The sequence below is a fragment of the Lampris incognitus genome, chromosome 2 (assembly GCF_029633865.1).
Source record: "Lampris incognitus isolate fLamInc1 chromosome 2, fLamInc1.hap2, whole genome shotgun sequence".
In the NCBI taxonomy this organism is placed as follows: domain Eukaryota; kingdom Metazoa; phylum Chordata; class Actinopteri; order Lampriformes; family Lampridae; genus Lampris; species Lampris incognitus.
The window spans coordinates 19,983,930-20,008,302 of NC_079212.1; the positions used below are offsets into that span (position 1 = coordinate 19,983,930).

The window sequence follows — 24,373 nt, forward strand, 5'->3', positions numbered from 1 at the left end:
CTTTTCTCCTATTGTTCACAGTAGTTGAGTTTGTACTGTGCAGCATAACTGGCATTGAAATTGAACTATACAGTACAGTGGGAGTTGAGTTTGAAATGTATAGTAGCTGAATTAACCGGAGAGTAGGTGAGACGAGGTAGGAAAAAATAAGTGTATATTTCCTCCTACTCCTTTTCCAACATGTAATAAATAATCTGATGCATATGAAGATTTGTTTGCTGAGTTTGATGCATGGATTTGTTGATCACTTCAGATTATTGGCAGTGGCTTATCAGTATGTCATATCCTGCTTATTTACATGTTTGAAATACATCATTATTCATTCATTCAAATATGTCACCACCAGCCTGACTCAAACTGAACTGGACTTATTGAATTGGCTCTACTTATATAGATCATAAAAGAGAATTTACAGCCGTTTGAGCATAGAAGACAAAATACTACTACTACTACTACTACTACTGCTACTACTGCTACTATACTGCTGCCGCTGCTGCTACTGCTACTGAAAAAATGGTCAATTAAAGCTAATTACAACAAATAAATAATATTGGTTAACCAGTATGACCCCTTTCATGGGCGAACCCATGGGCTAATTTATAAAATCATGTTTTCTATATCAGTATGAAAAAGAAACGGAAGGGAAGTAGATGCAGCCTGCATTCATAGTACAGTATTGTATTGTAGCCCGTGTGAGTTGTCTGAAGAGAAAGTATGTCTGCCTTCCTGTAGTATTTAATCTGATTTTCACATTTCGCAGTGAAAATGGACAGGGAGATGAGGTAAGAGAAACCAGATAGTCTGATTCAAACACATTCAGCCTTAGCACATGGGAAGATTTATGGACGAGTAGATCAGCACAGCGCATTCAGATAGCCACCCATTTTAATAGCACATATTGTTTAATGTATGTAATGTAGCTACACTTGTGTTATTCCCTGTCAACAAGTCTGATTCCTTAATGCTATCTGCAACACCACTATAGCTGTAGGTTAGTGCAGGACTGTGACTATGCCAGAGCCACAGAGATGTTTTTCTTTTGCTGTGAAATGAAACGGCTATTTTTCAAGCAAAGCATATAAGAATCTGTATTGGTAGACCGTGCAAAGTTATTCAGAGAGTTTCAGGTAGTGTGTAACACCCCCCCCCCATTCCTAAAAAAATGCATTTCATTTGTGTATGGTATCAACTATATTTCTTGGCTGACCTATATATGGACATTGGTAAACCCCACACTGAGAGACTGCAGACCAGTCTGACCCAAACTGCCCTCATTTGGTTAGCTCTTAAGTTACACAAACCGGGCAGGGTACAAAGGCGTCACTGGGCCTGCTTAAGGGCACGGCTGCCCAGAAATGACTCAAGTCGTCTGAATGGAAGAAGAAGCTGCTGGTCGCTCCAGCTCAGTCGGTTCTTGGCGCTACACGGGAACAGTTTTTTATCAACTGGATCCAAACAGGATGACGTCTAACCAGGGATGCATCCACACCTGCACTTTCCCCGGAGAGGTCTACCAGGTACAGCTCGGTTCACTCCAGGTGTAAGAGACTTTGATCAGCCTTATTCTGTCATGTGAAGGGCCAGTTGAGCCCCACTCGGATGTACCTTCAAGTTTGTGAGCAGGTCTTGTTGTAAAAATTGGTTGACCTGATTCTGTCGTTTTCGGTGGCTATTCGATTTATCAGGTGTATCGTGCTTCCAGTGGGTCCAACTAGGTCAACCTGATTCCATCACGTGCAGCATTGTTAGAGGGGCATAGTGGGGGTGATAAATATCTTTGCACATGCATACAGTATTGTTTATCTGCCTATACCATGCATATTTAAGAGTGGGATCTCTGGATGTTAATGCATGTAGAGGTTTAGCAGAATCTGATGCTGTGTTTTGTGTGTTGATTTACTGATAGGTTGTATGTTGACTGAAAGTTGCTGCACCAATGTTTCCTTTGTAAAGGATAAGAAGTATAATTTTTTTTTGGTGGGGGGGCAATGTAGATATTTAGTTAATCAAAATACCAAAAAGGCTTTTGGACCAAAAGGGTGGAAGTTAATGTAAAAGACCAGATCTATGGTTTAGTTACCATAGTGCTAAATCCTTAAGACAATGGTTTAATTGTAATAATCAACATCATTGTTTTTTCCCTTTTCTTAAAGGAGTGTTTTATGTATCAGCCAGTCTTTTGCATATCGGCAGTGTTTGATAAACACCAATTTCCTGTGTATAATCAATCACACACCACTTTTCAGATGTTTTAAGGGCTTTTTATCACCTCTCATTTGGAGGACACAGGGAGTTACAGCGCTGTGGCAGAACTAATTCGGCCTCATACATGCTGTGCTGCATGTACTCCAGTGGTGAAACGTTACAAACACACGATCCCGGTGCAACCAACCCTTATATTGGCGAAAAATTTGTTATTTGTGCAACAAGTCTCCAATTTCCCCTCCTTGTTTTCCATAGATGTCGGAAGGAAGATTGTGTCAGGTGCATCTGCTGGATGACAGGAAGTTGGAGCTGCTGGTTCAGGTATGATAGCATCTCATGCCGTAATTATCATCTGACAACAGCACCAAACCAGTCATTTACACAACGTTATATATAATGAATTGCTTGTTTTCACCAGGTTTTTTTTTTTGGGTGAGTGAATTTATAGAGAGTCACGGTGGAAGGATAATCTCTTATAATCTAATCTAAATCAGCAGGTTGTTGTGTTGAGGTCAGCGGACATTGCTTAAAGAAAAACTTAAAAAGAGGGCATCCGAGTGGCGTGGCAGTCTATTCCGTTGCCTACCAACATGGGGATCGCCGGTTCGAATCCCCGCGTTACCTCCGCCTTGTTCGGGCGTCCCTACAGACACAACTGGTCGTGTCTGCAGGTGGGAAGCCGGATGTGGGTATGTGTCCTGGTCGCTGCACTAGCGCCTCCTCTGGTCGGTCAGGGCGCCTGTTCAGAGGGAAGGGGAAACTGGGGGGAATAGCGCGATCCACCCATGCGCTACATCCCCCTGGTGAAACTCCTCACTGTCAGGTGAAAAGAAGCGGCTGGCGACTCCACATGTATCAGAGGAGGCATGTGGTAGTCTCCCCGGATCGGCAGAGGGGGCGGAGCAGCGACCGGGACGGCTCGGAAGAGTGAGGTAGTTGGCCAGATACAATTTGGGGGGAAAGGGGGAAAAATAAAAAAAAAAGTTGCTATTTTTTTAAACTCAGCCATATTTAGCTAACATCAGGAGTCAAGCCGAGCGATAATCACTCCAAGATGATAGGTAAATTCTGAACGTTTTGAGAAGTGTCTGAAAACACCTTCCGTTATGAGAAGACAAGCCCGGTACACCCAGCCAGCACAGTTATAGACGTTTTCCTCGCACTTCCGCTGTCGTCTTCCTGCACCTATTCCTTCTTTTGTGGGATTACAGAGCGAGACTTCTGCTTCGGGTTAGAAATGGATTGATATCTACATAATTCGCTGACTGATGTCACGGCTAAATCTCTTTACACTCCTCTCATATCACTCTGAGCCTGTTGGTGCCACATAAAAGTGCTGTTTTATTGGATGTTATCTGACCAAAACATTACCTAGCAGCTTGGTGTGCAGCAGGCTGTCCATCGCTCAGTTCGACTCCTAACAACAGGAAAATAGAGCTTAGGTTGAAAAATACCGGAGTTTCCCTTTAAGCATGCCGCGGGACAAGTACCAGTTCCAGGTACATCTGTAGCAGACCTCGAACTCTGACCTCCTCGTGAAGAAAGTATAAAAGGAATCTCCCTTGGGGGGGAGGCAATAAAACATCAATCAGGGAAATTGACTTGATTTGCCTCATCTATTGTAATGGTGTACAATAGGCCCGCTAATGAATAGCTGCCATTTAATCTGCATCCTCCTCCACAGCCCAAGCTGCTGTCACGTGAGCTACTGGACTTGGTGTCGTCCCATTTCAACCTCAAGGAAAAGGAATTCTTTGGACTAACGTTTATCGACGACAAGTATGTAAACAGTGGATCTGTTTTTGCAGGGTTGTTGTTTTATGTAGTGTGTATTTATGTAGTTGTGCATATGTGCAAGTGTTTATGTGCGTATCTATTTGCACGTGTGCACAAGGGGGTTATCTGACACCTCTGTGTATTTACTCTCACAGTGGTCAGTGTAAGTGGTTGCAGCTGGACCGCCGAGTTCTCGAGCACGACTTTTCCAAGAAGACTGGACCCATTGCCCTCAACTTTCTGGTCAGGTAAGGGTTTACCTCCCCATGCAATTCTCATACCCCCCCACCAGAGAGCAGTCATGTATGCAACACCGCATCGGGGCGTGAACGTCAATCTGTTTTATCTTGTCTTGTGCATCATACACAGTATGCCGAGTGTTTTAGTAAATAATGAGAGCATATTGCCACAAAATGACAAGAAATATTGTATTTTCCCCCTCTCTTTGTTAATTGTAAACCACCCTGCTTCAAGGTTTTACGTGGAAAACATCACTCAGCTGAAGGACATCATAACAGTGGAGCTGTTCTTCCTGAATGCAAAATCTGCCGTCCACAATGTAAGTGATTGGGTCTCATTACTCAGGTGTTTCAAGGGGAAGGAGGAAGAATTACTCCTTCTAATGTTTGTCTCTCGGAGGGTCAGAGAGCGTCCTGATGAGTCATTGTCTCCGGCTCCTCGAAGCAATCTCTCAATTCCCAATCCAGTCAGACAATGGCTGCAGGGTGCTCCTTTTCTGTAGACAGGCAGTTCAACACAGGCTCATTTCAAGGTTATATGTTGGCTGCTGTAGTTTAGTCACCACAGCAGATTAGTCCGTCGAACCAGAAAATCTTGCTCATTACACAGCAGCCTGGCTAATGTATTAGATCATCTGCATTCTGCGCGGAAAAAAACAATTTGTCTGCACAAGTCTGACTCATTAAGAAAGGACTGAAAGATTAATTGATGTGTTTTTAAGAATATTCATCTTGTCCTATCTTATCTAATTTTACACATATTTACCCTTAAAAAAAGGGGGGGGCATTTTTAGAAAACAAGATAGCCTCTTGTGGAGAACTGCTTTGAGTGGTTTGGTCCAATAATTGCAGGGTTAAATTTAATAAGTGGTGCTTCAGACTGGAGAGAACATTCTAAAGTCAGTTTAACTCGTCTCAATGGAAATTTCACTTTTTTATATTCACGCGATTTCATCTCGTTTTAAAAAAATCTCACACGGTGGAAATATTTTACCGCACTGGCAGATTATTCTACTTGTTTTGTGGGTTTTTTTTTAGCAGAAATTGCTAAATTTTGGCTTCAGTTTCTGATGAGTCATTTTTGCCAAGTGCTAAACTTCTGTTTAATCTCTTTTATTCCTCTCAGGGGATTATAGAGGTGGAAAGTGAAAACGTCTTCAAATTAGCTGCAAACGCTCTGCAGGTTGGTGCCTGGCACACGAGTACATTAGCTCCAGTGAAAACAGGCCTGTCGTAATCTAATAACAGGCTTTCTTTCTGTGTTGCTAGGAGGCTAAAGGAGACTACACAAGGTAAGAGCACATCATCGTCTAAGTAACAGGTATTTCGCATCCTCAGGACACGTGAATAATGAGCTCTTAGCAGAGGTCTTCAATAGTCCATTTGTGTCTCTGCCGGCCGCAGAGATCGGTAGCAGTTTTGTGCGAGGGCACCGGGGTTTCTTCTCTGACCTTCCACAGAGCGCTGAGAAGCTTGCACCAGCTAGCTAATGAACGTCAGAATGCAGACGGAGGCCCGTGTGTTCAAAGCGAGGATCTACTCTGGTGTCTGGGACTTTGTTCAACGCAGCTGTTCTCGTCGTTATTTTTGAACACAGTTATGAAGACGCTCTTTGTGCACATTGCCACCTGGCTCACACTCCAGCTGCACTCCCCGTGGGATGGTTTGAGGCTAGATTCATCACCTCTCATTTCACCAAATCCTTTCCCAGCTCATGTTTAGGCATCTCTAGAGCTGATGATTAATATTCAGAAGATACGCCATACAACTATAGACCTTGAGAGCTCAATAATTAAATCAGGAGTCACTTGTGGAAAGACTGGAGCTCCCCTGAAAACACCATCTGGGAAATGTTCGGGGATGTCTCTAAAAGATTAACTACCAAACATTTTTTGGCGCTATTTTGCCATCTGCATTTCTTTATTGTTTTTGTTTTATAGCAATACAGTATGCTGTACATGCAGTCTTCAGTTAAAAATCCATCCATCTGTTATCTGAACCACTTATCCTGTTCTCAGGGTCGTGGAGATGCTGGAGCCTATTCCAGTAGTCACTGGGCGGCAGGTGGGGAGACACCCTGGACAAGCCGCCAGGTCGTCACAGGCCCCCCCTCCTCCCCCCACACACTGTGTAATTTTAATGGGGGTGAGCCATCAGTCATTCACTATGAAGATGTGTTTCTCCTACCGTCACCATTCAAACATGGTGGAACAAACCGAGCACAAGAGAAGCATTTCCTTATTTCAACATGGCTTTGGGATTAAACCGACCCATTTCTAGTTTGCTAGGAAATGACTGCTCTCTCCTCCGTCTGGCCGTGTCATGTCGTAGATGATGTTTGTTTAGATATTTGACTCTGAGCAGCAGATCTGCTGATACGGAGCCAGTATTCCTATGCTTGCATAACAGATGTTTTATTACCAATAAATCACTGACGCAAACCCCAATGTAAAAAGTGACCCCCCCCCCAAAAGGCCATGGTATAGTTCACAAAATGAACTAAACCAATGCACAACAACAACAACAACAACAACAACAACATGTCTTGATGCATGCTCAATAATCCAGGTAAGAAAATCACAGAAAGTTGAATCAGTTCATCTGGATACAACGTTTGTTTACAGATAGTGTGATGAAACGTATCAGACAATAAACGTTGTATCCAGATGAACTGATTCAACTTTCTTTGAACAACAACAGCAGACTTTATTTATACAGCACTTTCTAAACAAGGCTACACAGTGTTTTCCAAAACACAGTATAAAAACAATAAGAATGGTAAAAATATAAATGATTGAAAATAACAGAATGGAGAAATAATACTACGGTAAAATGTGAAAATACAAATAGATAACGCAGTGGAGAATAGAATAGAGGAGAAATATAAGGAGATGACCACTAAGACGAGGCCTTGATAAAGAGGTCAGTTTTAAGGAAAGATGTGAAAGAGGACGCTGAACTTGCTCGCCTGAGTTCCTGTCCATAACTGCCTTGTTGTACTATTAAACCGGCTGTGTGGTGTGTTTTCTTTATATTTTTCTCTCCCAGTGATGAAAACACCAGAGCTGACCTAAAGAAGCTTCCAACTCTTCCCACCAAAGTGCTCAAGGAGCATCCATCACTTGCATACTGGTATGCATGTTGGAAATATCGAATATGTTACATCTTGTAAATGGCCCGTATACTCAGAATAAAATAGATGACCATCTTTAACAAGATGCCACATGCACATGCAATTAAAAAAAAACTCATGCCGAGGCCCCGTCACCAGAGCGATGGCATGCAGCTCCTTCAGAGTTAAAAAGGTGCCATCTCAAATGTCACATTACAGTGAGGACCGGGTGATTGAACACTACAGACAGCTGAAAGGCGTCTCCCGTGGACAGGCCATCGTGCAGTGAGTATTGGAAAAACAATGAGGGCACCCTCGGTATTTTGTTTACCCCGAGTTATAAGATAAGGGACACAATCTGGCCAGGACTTCATAAATCTTTCCTAACATCTCTCTCTCTCTCTCTCTCTCTCTCTCTCTCTCTCTCTCTCTCTCTCTCTCTCTCTCTCTCTCTCTCTCTCTCTCTCTCTCTCTCTCTCTCTCTCTCTCTCTCTTTCTCTGTCTGTGTATCCATCCACCTTGCTGCTCATTTTCTCGCCCACTGATAGAAATCAATAACCCCTATCATGGTACTGGCTGTCCAGTTGAGTTATTGTGATTCACCATAGTGTGCCGGCATCTTTAAGAGATCACATTCCTTTTTCAGACGGCCAAGATAAACCACATACAGATGTTGTTAAAAACAGATGGTGGATTGAATAATATTAAAGAAAAAAAAACTGTTTTCTGTTTAGGTATTTGACTTTGGTGGAAACCTTGCCCACGTATGGTGTCCATTACTATGAAGTAAAGGTAAGACTCCTGAATTAATTTTACAGGACACGGTGGCCGTTGCGCCTAAGTTTGAATCGGCCGGCCGTCAAATTTCCCTCTCGCTTCACAGGACAAACAAGGGATCCCATGGTGGCTTGGGATCAGCTACAAAGGCATTGGCCAGTACGATCTGCAGGACAAACTGAAACCAAGAAAGGTGAATATGTTAGATTGAAACACCAGGTCCCCCCCCCCCCCCTCTCTAAAACGGCCACCACTTTCTCTCTGCCTCACTTGTCTGTCGATGGAGCGTGGGCATGATTAAACAGGGTGTGAATTAGGATTGTGCTTGCTTCACACAGCGTGGTGATTCAGCATGCAATATGTTCTGATGCATTCATCAGTTATTCCAGTCCTGCATGGGTTGGGCCTGATCAGACTTGAAAAAGCCGAGGAAATATCAGTCTGTAGAAACCCTTATGTAAGTGCAATAGAAGTGATGCCAGAAAGTGAGAGAACATTTGATGCTGTAACTTGGCAGATAATGTCCCCACGTTCATCCATTAATTATGGTAAAAACGCATCTTTGATTATAGTATCTGCACAGCTGACGACTAGAAAGTTGGTCTCGCAGCAGGCATCGATCAAGATGGTATGACACATCAACCTGCTTTTCTTGTTCCATTGGCGTTGTTTCAGGGCGTGAGATGACACCAGTGGGGAAACACCCGTCAACTGTTTGTGATCTGTCAGCTCTGTTGTTAAGTTCACAATTTACAGTATATGCCTGAGTAGGTGAGCACAGAAAAGGCTGCAGGGCTGTAAGCAAACACGTGTTTAAGTTCAGAGCAGTACAGATAAGAAGAAAAAAAAGAAGAGACTTTCTTATTTCCAGTTGTGCTCTTGGTGAAGACTCAAGTTCTTGCATAACTTATTGAATCTGGCCCGCAGTGTTCGACCATGTGTTAAAAGGTTTTCTGGCGAGGAGCAGTTGTGTTGTGCAGAGGCGTGGAAGGAGTGTGAGTCTGTGATGTCAAAGGGAGAGAGGCAGGATCAGGGCGTTTCCTACTGAGAATACCTGAGCAGACGAGTTGGGAGCTGACAGGAGACCTCACAAAATATTTGTCTGTGGTAAAAACAACTGGTCAGGGAGGATTAAAAAACAGCTGCTTGAGAAACGAGGCGTGTGAACATCTTCAGCTTCTGTTGGTAAGACTTGATGCTACATTCCCCAGTGTTACCGGATTTCCACCTCCAAAAGTAAGTTTGCAAATGCCGGAGGCTGTTTTCCCCTTTTTTTTTTAAAGAGGAAAAACAGCCGAAAAATATATCTGTGATGTGTTGAGACGTTCGAACTGTCAGAGTTGGTTTTTTATAGTAACACACAGTGGCCGCGTGTCCGGTCATAGTCATGAAACGTTAAATGAATGTTGAATTTGCAATCGCATTCTTACACAAAATGTTAATTGCAGTGTCCGAATGCAATACCAAAGCATTAACATAAAATCGTGATTTTCTTTTTCTTGGTGCTTGCTGTAAACTCGTAGCTACCTTGACAAAACCACCACATGAAGGCAGGTGCTGGTGGGTCTGCATAGGGTTTCTTTCAGACCACCTCCAGACATACACTGAGTCAAGTACTAAAGCAGATTTCTCATATCTGGCTGCAGTCGGTGGGCACCTGGCGATTTTGGGAGGGCTATGATGAGCCATGCAGCGCAGCGCGTTGTGATGAGTCTTTGTGTAATGTCCCCTTGTGGCATTCCTCTCTGTTCTTCCACCTGCATTATTGCAGACTTGGCGAGACACGCGGCCCTGAAGTATAATGATGGTTCATGTTACAGTCTGGCTTTTTATAATGATTGTGGTTAAGGCACACCACGCTAAACAGCTGTGCTTTTGATTTTTTTTCCCATGATAGTTTATTTCATGCCAGCCAGGCACAATAATCAAAGCTACCAAATTACAAATTACACAGTAGTATTCATAACTGTTCAAGAGGTTTTGAAATGGCTGCATTAAAACCATAGGGAAGATTGCTGGAATTACACCAGCCCCGAAACTAAGCCATGATGGCAGAAGTCATTCTAGTTAACACATTTTATTCCCCACATTGTGCCAATTATGTGTTGTTTATTTATTTATTTGTTTGCTTTTGCTCTCAGCTATACCAGTGGAAGCAGCTTGAAAATCTCTACTTTAGGGAAAAGAAATTTGCTGTAGAGGTTAATGATCCACACAGGTGAGCAAAGTGATCCTTTGTTTGGTGCAGTTTTTATAATCCCCAATTTGTCCATTTGCTCATATTGACAAATTGATGCTTGGCTTACTTTACCTTTGACTTGAATGCTTAAATGATACCACTTTATAGTGAGGCATACTTTGTAAAGGGTTTATAGGTGAAGACTAATTACTTTATTAGTGCTAAGAATTCATTTATTGTCACAAATCAGTAATAAGATATTATAACAAATCAATAAAAGGACTTTTGGAGTTGCCCAGTTGAGAGCCCACAAGAGTCTTCGTAGACAATTCTTTCAGAAACCATGTGACTGACGAGGCCTGACGACTCGTGCTCTTTCTCAACGAGCGGTGAACAAATAACATGACTTGAAAATGTCTTGGCAAGCATATGCAAAAGCTGATTTTCATGCAGGAGCGATGGCAACTGGGGTTACCATGTTTAAATTTAGGTTTAAGATAAAGTTGTAGTTAAGTTTTGGGTTAATGGTAGTCTAGATTGAGGTTAAGGTCGTGTAGTAATTAAGTTTAGGGTTAGGGTTAGGTAATGGTTAAGTTTAGGTTAAAGATTAGGCAATGGTTAAGTTAAGGGTAAAGGTTATGTAATAGTTAAGTTCAAGTTTACGGTTACGGTTACGGTTAGCTAATGGTTACGTTGAGGTTAAAGGTTAGCTAATGGTTAAGTTTAGGGTAAAGGTTAGCTAATGGTTAAGTTTAGGGTAGAGGTTAGGTAATGGTTAAGTTTAAGGTTAAGGTTAGGTAGCGGTTATGTTTCAGGTTACAATTAAGTAGCAGTTAGTGGTTCGGCTATAGTCGTCTAATCACATGGTTTCTGAGAGAATGTATATTGAGACTTGTTTGTATTGCTAACATGTGAGTTCCAAACCTGGCAACCCAAAATGTATTCTTATTAATGCATTATAACATCTTATGACTGATTTATAACAATTCATAAAGGAGTTATTAACCATTGATAAACTAATTAATAACCAGTCGTGAACCTCTTTTTTTAAAGTATGCCCTTTTGTAGCATGCAATCCATTTAACTGAACATTCATTTTTTAACTATTCATCTCTTACCGCCATTTGGAACGGTGCATCACAATGTGACTCACCCCATGGTTTCCTTTGCTATGTGTCTGTCAAGGAGGGCGGTGACCAAGCGCACCTTTGGGCAGACAGGCCTGCTCATCCACACGTGGTACGCCAGTCATTCTCTGATCAAAATCATATGGGTCATGGCCATTAGTCAACACCAGTTCTACTTGGACAGAAAGCAAAGCAAAGTAAGCGTTTCAGTCGTATTAACTGCTATTTTCCAAACTTAACTGCAGTGTTGCACCTCCGACTCTGAGGTCTTCATCTCCATTTCCTCGTCCCCTTTAGGCCAAATTAGGCACAACAAGAAGTTTAGAGGAACTTGCCATGGATCTCACAGAGCATGCCGGGTCAAAGATAACCAGACTGGGAGACACAGGGCTGAAGAACAACCTCATAATGGCCAGCAATGGAAGCCTGGTGTCTACAGGTTGGTTAGCGTTAAGTATTGTCAAACATTTATTTTTTTCTTTTTCATTAATTTTGAAATACAAGTGTATTCAACAAGGCAATTAGAGTACAAAAATATTTTCAGAAAAATAGACATAAAATATGATCCCCTTTTTTTCTGTAACCACAATAGAACTTGTTCCCACAAAGTCTGGTCTTAAAGGTGTAACAGAATCCATTTTCCCCAATTCTCAACAAATTTGCTTTCTGAGTTCTTAAATTCTCAATATTTTCAAACATTTTTTTTTAACTTTCCCCCCTTATCCTCCCCAATTGTATCTGACCAATTACCCCACTCTTCCGAGCCGTCCCGGTCGCTGCTCCACCCCCTCTGCCGATCCGGGGAGGGCTGCAGACTACCACATGCCTTCTCCGATACATGTGGAGTCGCCAGGTGCTTCTTTTCACCTGACAGGGAGGAGTTTCGTCAGGGGGACATAGCATGTGGGAGGATCACGCTATTGCCCCCAGTTCCCCCTCCTCCCCGAACAGGCGCCCCAACCGACCAGAGGAGGCGCTAGTGCAGCGACCAGGACACATACCCACATCCGGCTTCCGACTAAACCGGGGGTAACACGGGGATTCAAACTGGAGATCCTCATGTTGGTAGACAACAGAATAGACTGCCATGCTACCTGGATGCCCCTTTTCAAACATTTTCACGAATGATGTGAACAGTTATTTGTTCTCACATGTGTTCATCACCTCAACCTCAATATGATAAAGCAATTGTGATATGACAGTGCTGTACACTGTGCTGGTTAATTTAACAGGCCACCATATCTTTTGTACAGGATCTGCAGACTCGGAAGTGAGTGAAGAACAGAAGAAAGAGAAAATTTCTGAGCTGAGGAAAAAAGAACAGGAGATCCAAGAGATTCTGGCAAAGAAAACAAAAGAGCTTAAGAAAATCTGTCTGAGGGAGGCAGTGAGTAATCACTTTTTTTTTTGGAGCACTGGTCTCTGGACAGGGCTGTCTCATCTGACGCAGGCTAACAGCATCCAGCCTTTTTCACTCGGTTAGACAAACTCTTTTTCAGACCAGTCAGTTGAATGACTGCAGTTGAACTGTCACTCCGGCTATTTGCAGTTTGGTTAACTGTCAGGGGATATGTTTTGCTTTTTTTATGTTCTCAGGAGCTTACAGGAAAGCTGCCAAAGGAGTACCCCCTGTCTGCTGGCGAAAGACCCCCTCAGGTCAGACGACGAGTTGGCACCGCTTTCAAGTTAGACGACCTTTTCCCCTACAATGAGGTCTGTATTGAACCATTGCACTTTAAAGCTGAAATCCGTGATTTCGCCAATCTGTCCCTCCCTCTCACAGGGAGAACTACAAACAAAGTGTAGCATCCATTTGTCATGTGTGTGCCATCAGCTCAGCTTTAAACAGTTCCCACCCTTGGACAAATGGCATCCTTGGACTAAAGCTAACGCAGGAAACGTCAAACTGTATGGGGACACTGTTGTATTATGATGCTGATTGTAAAATTGGTAGATTACCAGTCCAACAGGAGCATCGCCACATTGTCATCGCATTTCATTCCTGTTTGAGTAGGAACATGTTTGCCGCTGCACCAGCGTTCCTCCTACCCAGTCAAAAATTTCAACAACAGTATATATAGAGTGTCACCAACCATGGTAAAGATGCCAGTTAGTATTATGTTACCTGACCCCATACTCCAGATGGATGGTATAACTATTTAATAAGGGAGAAAAATCACGGATTTCAGCTTTAATAGAATCCAATAACCCATCTTGTTCTACTTTTTTTCCTGCATGACACAATTCCAAGTGTGCAAATGCATTATTTTTTAATTCATAACTGGATGGACTACATCAGATACATCTGAAATATCTGAAGGTTACATTAATAACATGTCACTGACGTAAAACCATCCTCCACGCAATTGTGAAACTAGTTTTAGAGGTAACGAAATCAGTCAGCAACAATAACTATTACATGTCTAAATAGTGTTTGGTTGAATGCTGTTTGCTCAGTATCGTCTTTGTGGGTGTGCTGCCTCTGTCACACACATAGGACCCCTACCTAAGAAATCTGGAGAGCAGGTTTGCACTGCAGCAGAAGATTGTAGAAGCGGCTAAAAAGTTGGCAAATGAAGCCGAACTGTGTAAAACAGTCAAGAAGAAGAGGAGAAGAAACTGTCTGGATGCCATGCACAAACTCCAGCAGATAGAGGACGAAATGAACCAGTACAGAATCAAGAAGGGGAAGAAGCCGACCCAGAGAGCCTCAGTGATCATCGCAGGTATGAAGCAAGTTGTCAGTTTGAATATTAACAAGACTGACTCTGACCTAAGGGGTCAGCCTCTTTCAGGGAAATAACACAGTCACTTGGATTTTTACTCCTTTCTCCAGATGAACTCATCCGCTCAGACTGCAGTTCCCTCTCTAGTCTACCGTTGGATGATGGTGAGTAAAACATCACACATTCTGGTGTGATGAAACAAGTGGACTGGGATAGCCTGATTATAGGGCCATACCACTGGGATATTTTTTTCATGTTTTAGCCCATTTACTACAAATCACATATACTTTACATCGCTGCCGACCATTTTCCAAAACATACGATAGTGTTTTAGATTTTTGAACAACTACCCGATTTCCCTACTTTCTTTGATATACACATTCAGGCGCTATATCACCTTAAAATTACCTGCTTCTTCAGCTAACATTTCTGTTGTCGTGGACGTTTGATTTTAGTTTGTAAAACCATTTTTTTCCAGGGACTTTTCTCTGGCTGAGACATCCTGCTGTAGCTTCTCAGTTGTAGCTTCTGTTGAGCTGCCATGAATGCACCATGCCGAACAACTTTACAGTCAGTTAACTGTATTACCCAACAACGAGAACGTAACTTCGATGAACAAGTAACAGCGACATAATGTTTGCTGTGATGGATTACTTTTCTCAAGCAAGTTACATGTCACTGCATGTTGATTTTCATACCGCACTGAAATGAATGGGAACCAGTGACTGCCTGGAAGGTTGGAAAAACACATGCAAAAATCTAAAATACTGCGTTCGGGGAGCGCTGTAGCGGTCTATTCTGTTGCCTACCAACACGGGGCTCACCGATTCAAATCCCCGTGTTATCTCTGGCTTGGTTGGGGGTCCCTACAGACACAATTGGCCGTGTCTGCGGGTGCGGAAGCCGAATGTGGGTATGTGTTCTGGTCACTGCATTAGTGCCTCCTTTGGTCGGTCGGGGTGCCTGTTTGGGGGGGGGGGACTGGGGGGAATAGCATGATCCTCCCACATGCTACATCCCCCTAGTGAAACTCCTCACTGACAGGTGAAAAGAAGCAGCTGGCAACTCCGCATGTATCGGAGGAGGCATGTGGTAGTCTGCAGCCCTCCCTGGATCAACAGAAGGGGTGGAGCAGTGACCGGAATGGCTTGTGGTCACAAGTAATGTAAAGTGTACATAATTTGTAGTGACTGGGCTAAAACATACAAAAACACCAGTATGTCCCTTTAATATCCTCCACTCAATGTGCAAGAATATTAAAACCAGTTTTTGTAAGGTTGTCTGTACTCGCTGTAGTGTCACTATCATGGGTTTCCCTTGTTTCCAGATGAATCCGACATTGCCAGCCAAAGGCCGCGGTCACGTTCGGTCCAAGGCTCCCCTCAGCTTAGCCCTCTGCGTTCACTTGCGACGGAGTATGATGTGGAGAGACAGGGATCACCGAGGGAAAACCACCATCACAAGAACCTCAGCAGGTTGGGGGCATTAGTTCACCCTTCTCATTCATTTATCTATCCTGTAACTGCTTTAAAAGCTATGAGTTCCAAGAGCAAGTTGTTTTAAAGCCATTTTGATGTTGTTTTAAGTCACACACATTTTTGCAGTGTTATGTTTGCAGTGCCATTCCTTTTCTGACCTTTCAATCAGGGTTTTGTTTTTCAAACAAGTCTTTCCACTATCACACCCTTTCAGATTAGCTTTTGAAGGCCAGGAGCCCTCCCACTACTGCCAGAGTCCCAGAGACGTCTCCTCCACCCACAGTAGCCCCTATAAAACCCTCCCCAGGCCTCTCAGAGATCCACGCAGCATGCCTCCTACCCCGGTCATGACCCGCAATGCCTACAGCAGCAGCCAGCTCAGGTGTGATCTCTTTCCCAAGCATTACTACCCACCCATGCAGATCCCTCTCATCTAACCTTACTCCAACTGCTTGCATGACCATACCTTCAGCATCCCCACCCTCAACCTAACCTCGCTCCCAAAATGGCATCTTTTTTTTTTTTAAACCAATGAGTTCAGATCAATTTCTTTCATTTTTTTAATTGAAAGCTTAAAGGAAAGTTCTGTTTTTTTAATTCGAGCCTTTTCCCCCCCCTGATGTTGGAGTCATACTGAGCAATGGGTAGCAGAATCATTTAAATTGACTCAGTATTGAGCAAGCTAGCTGCGAGCGCACCAGGTGCAATGTAATCCTTCACCAAATAACGGCTGCTAAAAGAGCCCTTTTTTGGCACTAACAGGCTCATAATGTAATGAGATTAGGGCATCAACTTTTTACGTTATCTCGATACATTTTCAAACAAGATATAGGATGAGACAATACCGTTTATACTGATATAGTTTAATGTTGCGTTAAAATACATAACCCATTTCTTAACACTAGAACAACCGGGATTTCCCTCCTATACCTAAAACGACCATGGGCGGTCAAATTGACGGCCTGTTTTTAACTCTATAGTCTGTCAAGATAAATACCCAATTGAGATATTAATGCATTACATATGTTAGTATATCTGTTAGGAAACGACTGACACCAAAATTAATATCTTAACGACTATAATACTATATTTGAACAATTTAAACTTCAGAGAGACATGGTCGAACTTGAATAGCAAAATTTAACAAGTTAAAATATTACCTGAAAAACGAAACAGAAAACACATATTGCTAATCTAACAAACGTAACAAAGCCTATAAAACGTGAAATGTAAAAAAAGAACTGACAATAAATATCGAAATAGTCCCAAAAAACGACTGGAACGACTGTGGGTGGTCATTTTGACCGCCATGGTTTTTAACCTCTATATTCTGTCAAGATAAATACCCAATTGAGATATTAATGCATTACATATGTCAGTATGTCTGTTAAGAAACTGACACCAAAATGAACATTTTCACAAGTTTTAATACTACTTTCAAACAATTTAAAATGGCCGCTGTCCAACGCCTGTAAATACTGCGACGCTTCGGCGGTAGTCATGGTGCATCTGAAACGGCATCTGTACCCAGATATGTTGGAAACAATCAAAATTCAAGTTTAGACTATTACTCTGCACTGGACAATGCTAGTGTGTTTCTAGGACAGAGGAATGAACTTTGCGCAGGAAATGATGCGACCAACACATGTCATAAAAAGTGACATGACGCGCATGATCATGCGCAAATTATGAGTGGCCATTTTGGCCACCCATAGTCATTTGAGGTAGATCTTATCACAACTTTTTTTGTGCAATTGATCTAAAACTCATTTTAAATGCAAATATATGCAATTTTAGGGGAATTCAGGGCTTGGCAGGTCTGTATCTTTTTTCCTCCTACAAAGTTATTAAACTGAATCCATGCATTCTCAGAGATAGGCCTATTTTTATTTAATATAGACTATTTATTTTAGATCAGTTTTCATTTACATGTTGATATATTGTGCAGCTGTATATTTTAAAACAGGGAAGGAAACCCGGTCTTTGCATTTTATTTTCATCTGTTTCATATTTTAATAAAAGTGCCTGTGACATCTCACATGTGGCTTTGACTTACAATTGAACATTTAGCCCACTTCGTAGACAATACTGAGATATATATCGTGTATCAACATTCAGCCTAAAAATACCGAGATGTAATTTCTGGTCCATATCGCCTAGCCCTAAATGAGGTGAGTCTAAAGAGCCAAGATATCAATCATTGAACGATATAGTAGATATCAACTTCTAACCAGTTGTTTTGCTCTGAAATCCCACAAGAAGTGAGTTCTTGGAGGAAGACAACATTGGAAGTGTGAGAGAGTTGATAAAAAGCGCAAAAACATTTACACTTTTCCTTTAACTTGACTTGTGGTGTTTCACCCTTCCCCTTCCAGGTCAGAGGGTGCTTCTTATTGCTTCAGGCATCGCAGTGGGAGTCTAGAGTCCCAGCCTCAACCAAGAAAGGACACAGACTCAGAAAAGCCCGCGTTTACCATGTCACCGGCCCACCGCAGCAACAGCACAGAAGCCCTAGAGGACTGCTCTTCCTACACCAGTCAGTCCAGTTTGGACTATTGTGGAGCAGCCAACCCCCACTACTGTACACTGGACTCCCGAACCCCAAATCTGCATCATCTACACAGGAGAGTGGAAGTGTACGGGAATACGGGAAGCATGCCCAATTTGGTCCAACACCATTCCGGTTCTAGTTATGGATACGAGTCCCCAGCACACTATGCACCCAGTGCCTACTACGTAGCCGGCTACCCCTGTCCGGATATGGAGCCTTACTCCAATGGTGCCTATGTGTATGAGAATGAAGTCGAGGGCCACTACAATGTCAACCCTTCTTATCAAATGAATGGTTACAATGGACATGACAGATATAGGCAGTACAGCAGCGACCGAGCCGATGGTCTTTCCCAGAACCCCTATGCCACAATGCGGCCGCCAAGGAGCAGGCAAGGCCCCAGGAATGAGCTGCTGGCCAAAAACATGCAGAAGGCACTGGTAGCAGAGCACTTGCGGGGCTGGTACCAACGCAGCGGTGGCCATAAGGAGGCAGGACGAGGGATGTTGGCCGGCTATGACTTCGACAGTGGCTCTCAACTCAGCCTGGGCTATCAGACCATGCCCACTCCCTTCAGTCACTCCAGTCGGGCCACATCCTACTCTTCAGGTAAGCCAAAATCAAGGAGACCTAGCAAAACAGGAAGTTTTACCCAAAAACATTGACTTTAGTCTTCTTTCTCTCAAAAACTGTGTTTCTTTAAGAGTATTTATATACTTTTTTGACAAATTGGTATAACTATTATATGTTTGTGAGATGCATGCACACCAAACATTTTCTTCAGGTGCAGAGTCAAAAAAGTCAAAATGGATCAGAGAAATAGGAGCTGTACAGTAAATCAAATGCTCTAAAACAGATTTATTTGAGCATGTTTGGGTTGACATTTTGACCAAATTTCTGTGGTTTTGATGGAGACTGTTTAGTCAACACATCAGTCAACCTGGAATAAATCTTTTTCGGGGCATTTCATTAAGTATGAGAATCCTATTATCTGATCCATAATGAAAAAACATGTGACATTTAAAAAAAAACAAAAAAGTTGTTTGTTTTCCAGTGCTCCACACCCACCTCTAATGAAACAGGCTGTTTGGGGGGGGGGTCATTTACATAGTAAGTCCATTATTGATGAGTAGCTCGAGCTGCTACTCTGATTGGCTGGCAATAACGTCAGCCCCGCCCCCTCCTTTGACAAAAACAATGGTTGTTCAGCCAGAGGCCTTGCTGTTGACATGAGCAGTTTTATGCAAAATCTGGGCCGATTGTTCCCAGTGTGACATCGCCCTATTTGAGCATATAAAAAAGATGGGGAAACAGACATTATTTGTGCTGTGAAAGCTTCAAAATGGTACTCATTGCTGACAGCAAACATCTTGTTTTCCATAATACCCCACTTTAAAATCGAATTATTTACTGTAAATTTACAATAATGTAATGCAAACATGAACTTTGGGGGTTAAGTTTTGCCAACAACATTACTGCAGTAGCTTTTAGCTATAATATTCTAATCTGACCTATGAGGTGTGATTGTTTGTTTTGCAACACTTGAAGCAAGTGTTGATGTGAAGACGAGCCTCAGAATGTTTCCAACGACAACACAAAACAATTACTACTGAGGCACACCATGCCGTGAACTTACCTTTTTTTTTCTCTTTCCATTTCGTTTGTAGTGTCCTCGGTGGCCAGTACAGGGAACTGGCGTAACCAGCTAGCCGTGGGATTGTCAGACTATGACATGCCAGATGCACCTCAGTACCCACACAATGGAGCACATGCTGCACCTTACAGCCGCAGTCCCACACACAACAGGTAAAATAAGTCGTCTGTTTCAGTACTTCACCCAGTCCTCAATGTAGAGCTTGGCAAGCAATGGCAACACAGAAAATCTCCGGCATGACCACTGAGCTATCCCTCTGAAAAAGAGAGGTCAAATTCATTCAGTCATGTCACAATTTGCAAAACATCTGCAAGTCCTGTCTTCCACTGTGACTGTCCAGCAAATTTTTAAGATGAATTCTGACACTGTCTTTCTCTTTGAATCACCACAACATGTTGCTGATTGCTAAAGACAGTGTGAATTAGTATCTCAGGTTCCCCAACAACACCTTTTTACCACTTCCCTCAGCTTTAAAGCTGCATTATGCAAGATCGACATGGTAGCGGCGCTTGTTGGCTGCGAGCGACACTCACAATGTGACAAAGGCTTGATGCCAAAATGTCTATTTGTGTGTCTACGCCCATGTGTTATCCTATTAAAAACTACCGAAGACACATTAGTGCTTGTCCTTCCTTAGCATGCTTGAGCCAGTTTTGCTTGTTAGTGACAAACCAAGCGTTTGTGAGCAATAATAGCAGGAAAACTATTTGGTATATTGAATCAACAGTGGGTGCAATTTGCTCCGCATAAACTCAAGAAAACCTAATTCATTTGGAATAATTGCATAGTGTAGCTTTAACGCTATCAACTAGTCAATCAATCAGTCAATCAAGTTGCATCCTATATAGTGCTTTTCTAGCTGCAACAGCCACTCAAAGCACTTTACAATTCCAAAGACAATGCTGGTTGCCATCATGCAGATACAGTAAATACTGTTTTTGTTTTTGCTTTTTCCCATGCACCAAAGCTGGCACACATGGGGATGCCATCCCTGTTTTCTTTTTTTATGACGGTTGCTGCAGTGATACTCAAAGCCTGTTTTGTGTCTGTCTTCCTCCTGCTGCTAAATTGCAGCCCTGCTCTCTGTCCTTTGTCTCTCCTCTCCCTATTCTAACACTTAAGCAGCAGCTGTTTTCGAATGCTTAAGTTGAACCATGAGTGATGCTATCATAATATTTGCCTGTATTTGCTAGGAGGTGATTTATATATAGGAATGTTGTTTTACGCTCGCTGTGTGGCCTGAAACTAATGTCCAGCTCATGATGAATGTAGATGTGTTGATGTCCTCCCTCTGACCCTCCACCTTCCCTCCTTCTTTCTCTTTTTATTTTTTCTTTCTCTCATTTCTTTCTTGATTTTTTCTCTCCTTTGTTTTTTTTTCTTTTGTTCATTCTTTTGTTGGGCTGCATGGTGGCCCAGTGGTTAGCACTGTTGCCTCACAGCAAGAAGGTCCTGGGTTCGAACCCCAGGCCGTCCCAGATCCTTTCTGTGTGGAGTTTGCATGTTCTCCCCATGTCTGTGTGGGTTTCCTCCCACCATCAAAAAGACATGCATGTTAGGGTTAATTCTCCTGTCTGTGCCCCTGAGCAAGGCAATGGAAAGAAGAACTGGAGTTGGTCCCCGGGCGCTGCAGCTGCCCACTGCTCAGATACAATAGGATGGGTTAAATGCAGAGAACACATTTCATTGTAACCATGCAATGACAAAATAAAGTGGCTTTCTTTCTTTTTTCCTTTTGTATTTTTCTTTCTTCCCTACTTCCTTCCTTCCTTTCTTATTTCCCCTGTTAACTTGTAATTAATCCTCATGTGTGCAGAGTTTCTCCTGAAAGCAAAGTGTCACGGTCGGACACGATGCCTAACAAATCAGAGTCAGTTGAGGCAGCCGCCCCTGTGGCCGGTAGCACTGATGAGACATCACATAACCATTCTAGCACCTAAGGGTGAGACGAAAAACAGTAGGCTGTTCTCTGTTGTGGTGAAACTCATCTTTCTTTTGGGACTGCGCCTCCATTAGTGCGTCACTTCCATACAACTCATTGTTTGCCATGACGTGCCATATGTGTTGTCAAGTCAACATGCTCTTCTTTTTCTTTTTTTTTTGGTCATTGTTCGGTTTCATGCAGCAACGGTATTAAATAATGTTGCCGCCGTGTCTATCTTTGTCAGCTGAGTCCTCATCTTGATAACATGTTTAGCATCCGAAGTACCCTGAGTAAAGATCATACATACTGTGTGTACTACAGGATTATCCATATGACAACCTGCAGTGTGTCTTTAGAGGGAAGTTTGTCTTTATCATTTCCATTTTTAGTCGCATTAATGATCAAAGAAGGTTGAATCAGTTCATCTGGATAGAAAGGTTTTTGACAGATACGTTTCATCACTCAACTAAGTGACCTCTTCAGTCTAAACTGACTGTAGGTATCCCCAACCCTTATAAATAATACAGTAATATAGTTACCTAACGACTGAAACCAACGACCAGTTTCATATGTAAATATGGGTGTGACCATTAACTAGAGTTTTGATGGCCATGTGTACTATTCACCGAGGATTGGGGAATAGTTGCAATCACAGCTTTCGTTGGTTTTGGTCGTTATACATCTGTCGCCATCTTACAATGCTGTGATTTCAGCTACTCCCCAATCCTCTGTGAATAGGACACATGGCCTTTGAAACTCTAGTTAAAGGTCACACCCATATCTGCATATGAAGCTGGTCGTTGGTTTCTGTTGTTAGGCAACTGTACTGTACTGTATTGTTTATAAGGGTGGGGATACCTGCAGTCAGTTTAGACCGAAGGGGTCACTTAGTTGAGTGATGGAACATATCTGTCAATAAACGTTGTGTCCAGATGAACTGATTCAACCATCTTTGATTTTCTTACCTGGACTACTGAGCATGCATCAAGACAGTCGCATTAATGCTTCACTAGCTGTGTATTGCATCACCGTTTTCATGCCTGAACAGAAATGCCTCTCGACTATTGTGCAAGTCTCAAACTATGTGTGTCTTGATTTCATTGTTCCACCTTTGACTTAGTTGGTTGTTTGTATTCACTTGTGCAGATTTCACCTGAGCAGAGACTACATGGGCATCCACTGAAGGAGATTCAACCTAACATGGGCACAAATGACCCGAGGACCGGCAGCACGTGAAGGGAATGGTGAAGTCGGATCATGGACTGCTGTACAATAATAATCTGTCGCCGCCGTAATGCCGCGTCTTGGGAGAGGCTCCGCCTGTTGCGAGTCAAGACAACCCTCATCTTGAATAACCTCTGAACACAATGACGACACTCTTGAATGACTTTCCCATGTGCCTTTGATTGGATGGATGAAGAATCATCCAGGCAGTGGAGAAAAAAAAAGCGACAAAAGGAAAACAACACTTTACCTAACTCAACCTGCTGTTTTGACAAGAACTGGCTATTACCTAATCTGAAATGATAGGTGATTTCACCTCTTTAAAGTGTGATTAAGAACATCGAACATAACGTCCTTCCAATCTTCACAAATGTGACGTTACAAAAAAATAATTAAGCATTCTTCACAGCAATCTGTATTGCATACGGATTTAAATTTTCACTTTTCTCAACTTTGAATTAGAATGTGTTTGTCAATATTGTTTATAAAACCATTTGTCTTTGTTAGTGCTGTAATGTGTTTTAAAAATGCATGAATATCATCTTTTCCATGAGGATTTCTGCCTTTTTTTATATATATAAACTAGAAGACCACTGCCCTTAAACCTTATTCACTTCATCATGTGTTTCTCCATGTTTTTGTACAGTCTGTGTATAGCTATACATGTATGTTGGTAGGCGTTGTCATCCATAGTAACATATTTTCCATGTGGAACAAGGATATGAATAAATACCTGAGTGATGTTGTGTAAATTCATGTTGTGTGACTTTTATTAGGGGTTTTATGCGGTTGTCATCCATCCATTCCATCCATTAGCCAAACCGCTTATCCTGCTCTCAGGGTCACGGGGATGCTGGAGCCTATCCCAGCAGTCATTGGGCGGCAGCCAGAGAGACACCCTGGACAGGACACCAGGCCATCACAGGGCCGACACACACATGGACACATTCACACCTAGGGACAATTTAGTACGGCTGAGTCACCTGACTTACATGTCTTTGGACCGTGGGAGGAAACCAGAACACCCGGAGGAAACCCATGCAGACACGGGGAGAACATGCAAATTCCACACAGAGGATGACCCGGGACGACCCCCAGGTTGGACTACCCCGGGGCTTGAACCCAGGACCTTCCTGCTGTGAGGCGACCGCGCTAACCACTGTGCCGCCACGGTTATCAATCAAAATATTTTAATTTTTTTGTCCCCCCCTTTTCTCCTTAATTGTACCCGTCCAATGACCCCACTCTTCCGAGCCATCGCGGTCGCTGCTCAACCCCATGTGCCGATCTGAAGAGGGCTGCAGACTACCACATGCTTTCTCCGATAACTGTGGAGTCGCCAGCCGCTTCTTTTCACCTGACAGTGACAAGGTTTCACCAGCGGAACGTTTCACCCTGACC

At 42.7% G+C, this 24,373-nt stretch overlaps 1 protein-coding gene across 1 annotated transcript; it reads left to right on the forward strand.

Moving 5' to 3' along the window:
• Window positions 1-2,460: 2,460 nt before the first annotated feature.
• Window positions 2,461-23,363, forward strand: frmd4bb (FERM domain containing 4Bb). Its single transcript, XM_056273899.1, has 22 exons — window positions 2,461-2,526; window positions 3,890-3,984; window positions 4,137-4,229; window positions 4,456-4,540; window positions 5,347-5,403; window positions 5,490-5,512; window positions 7,269-7,352; window positions 7,552-7,617; window positions 8,067-8,124; window positions 8,216-8,302; window positions 10,251-10,327; window positions 11,474-11,612; window positions 11,713-11,854; window positions 12,669-12,802; window positions 13,012-13,128; window positions 13,913-14,141; window positions 14,252-14,305; window positions 15,469-15,616; window positions 15,834-16,001; window positions 17,995-18,779; window positions 19,838-19,976; window positions 22,895-23,363. The coding sequence occupies exons 1-22, from the start codon at window positions 2,461-2,463 to the stop codon at window positions 22,929-22,931; spliced, it is 2,883 nt and encodes a 960-aa protein (XP_056129874.1). The 3' UTR covers window positions 22,932-23,363.
• Window positions 23,364-24,373: the final 1,010 nt, after the last annotated feature.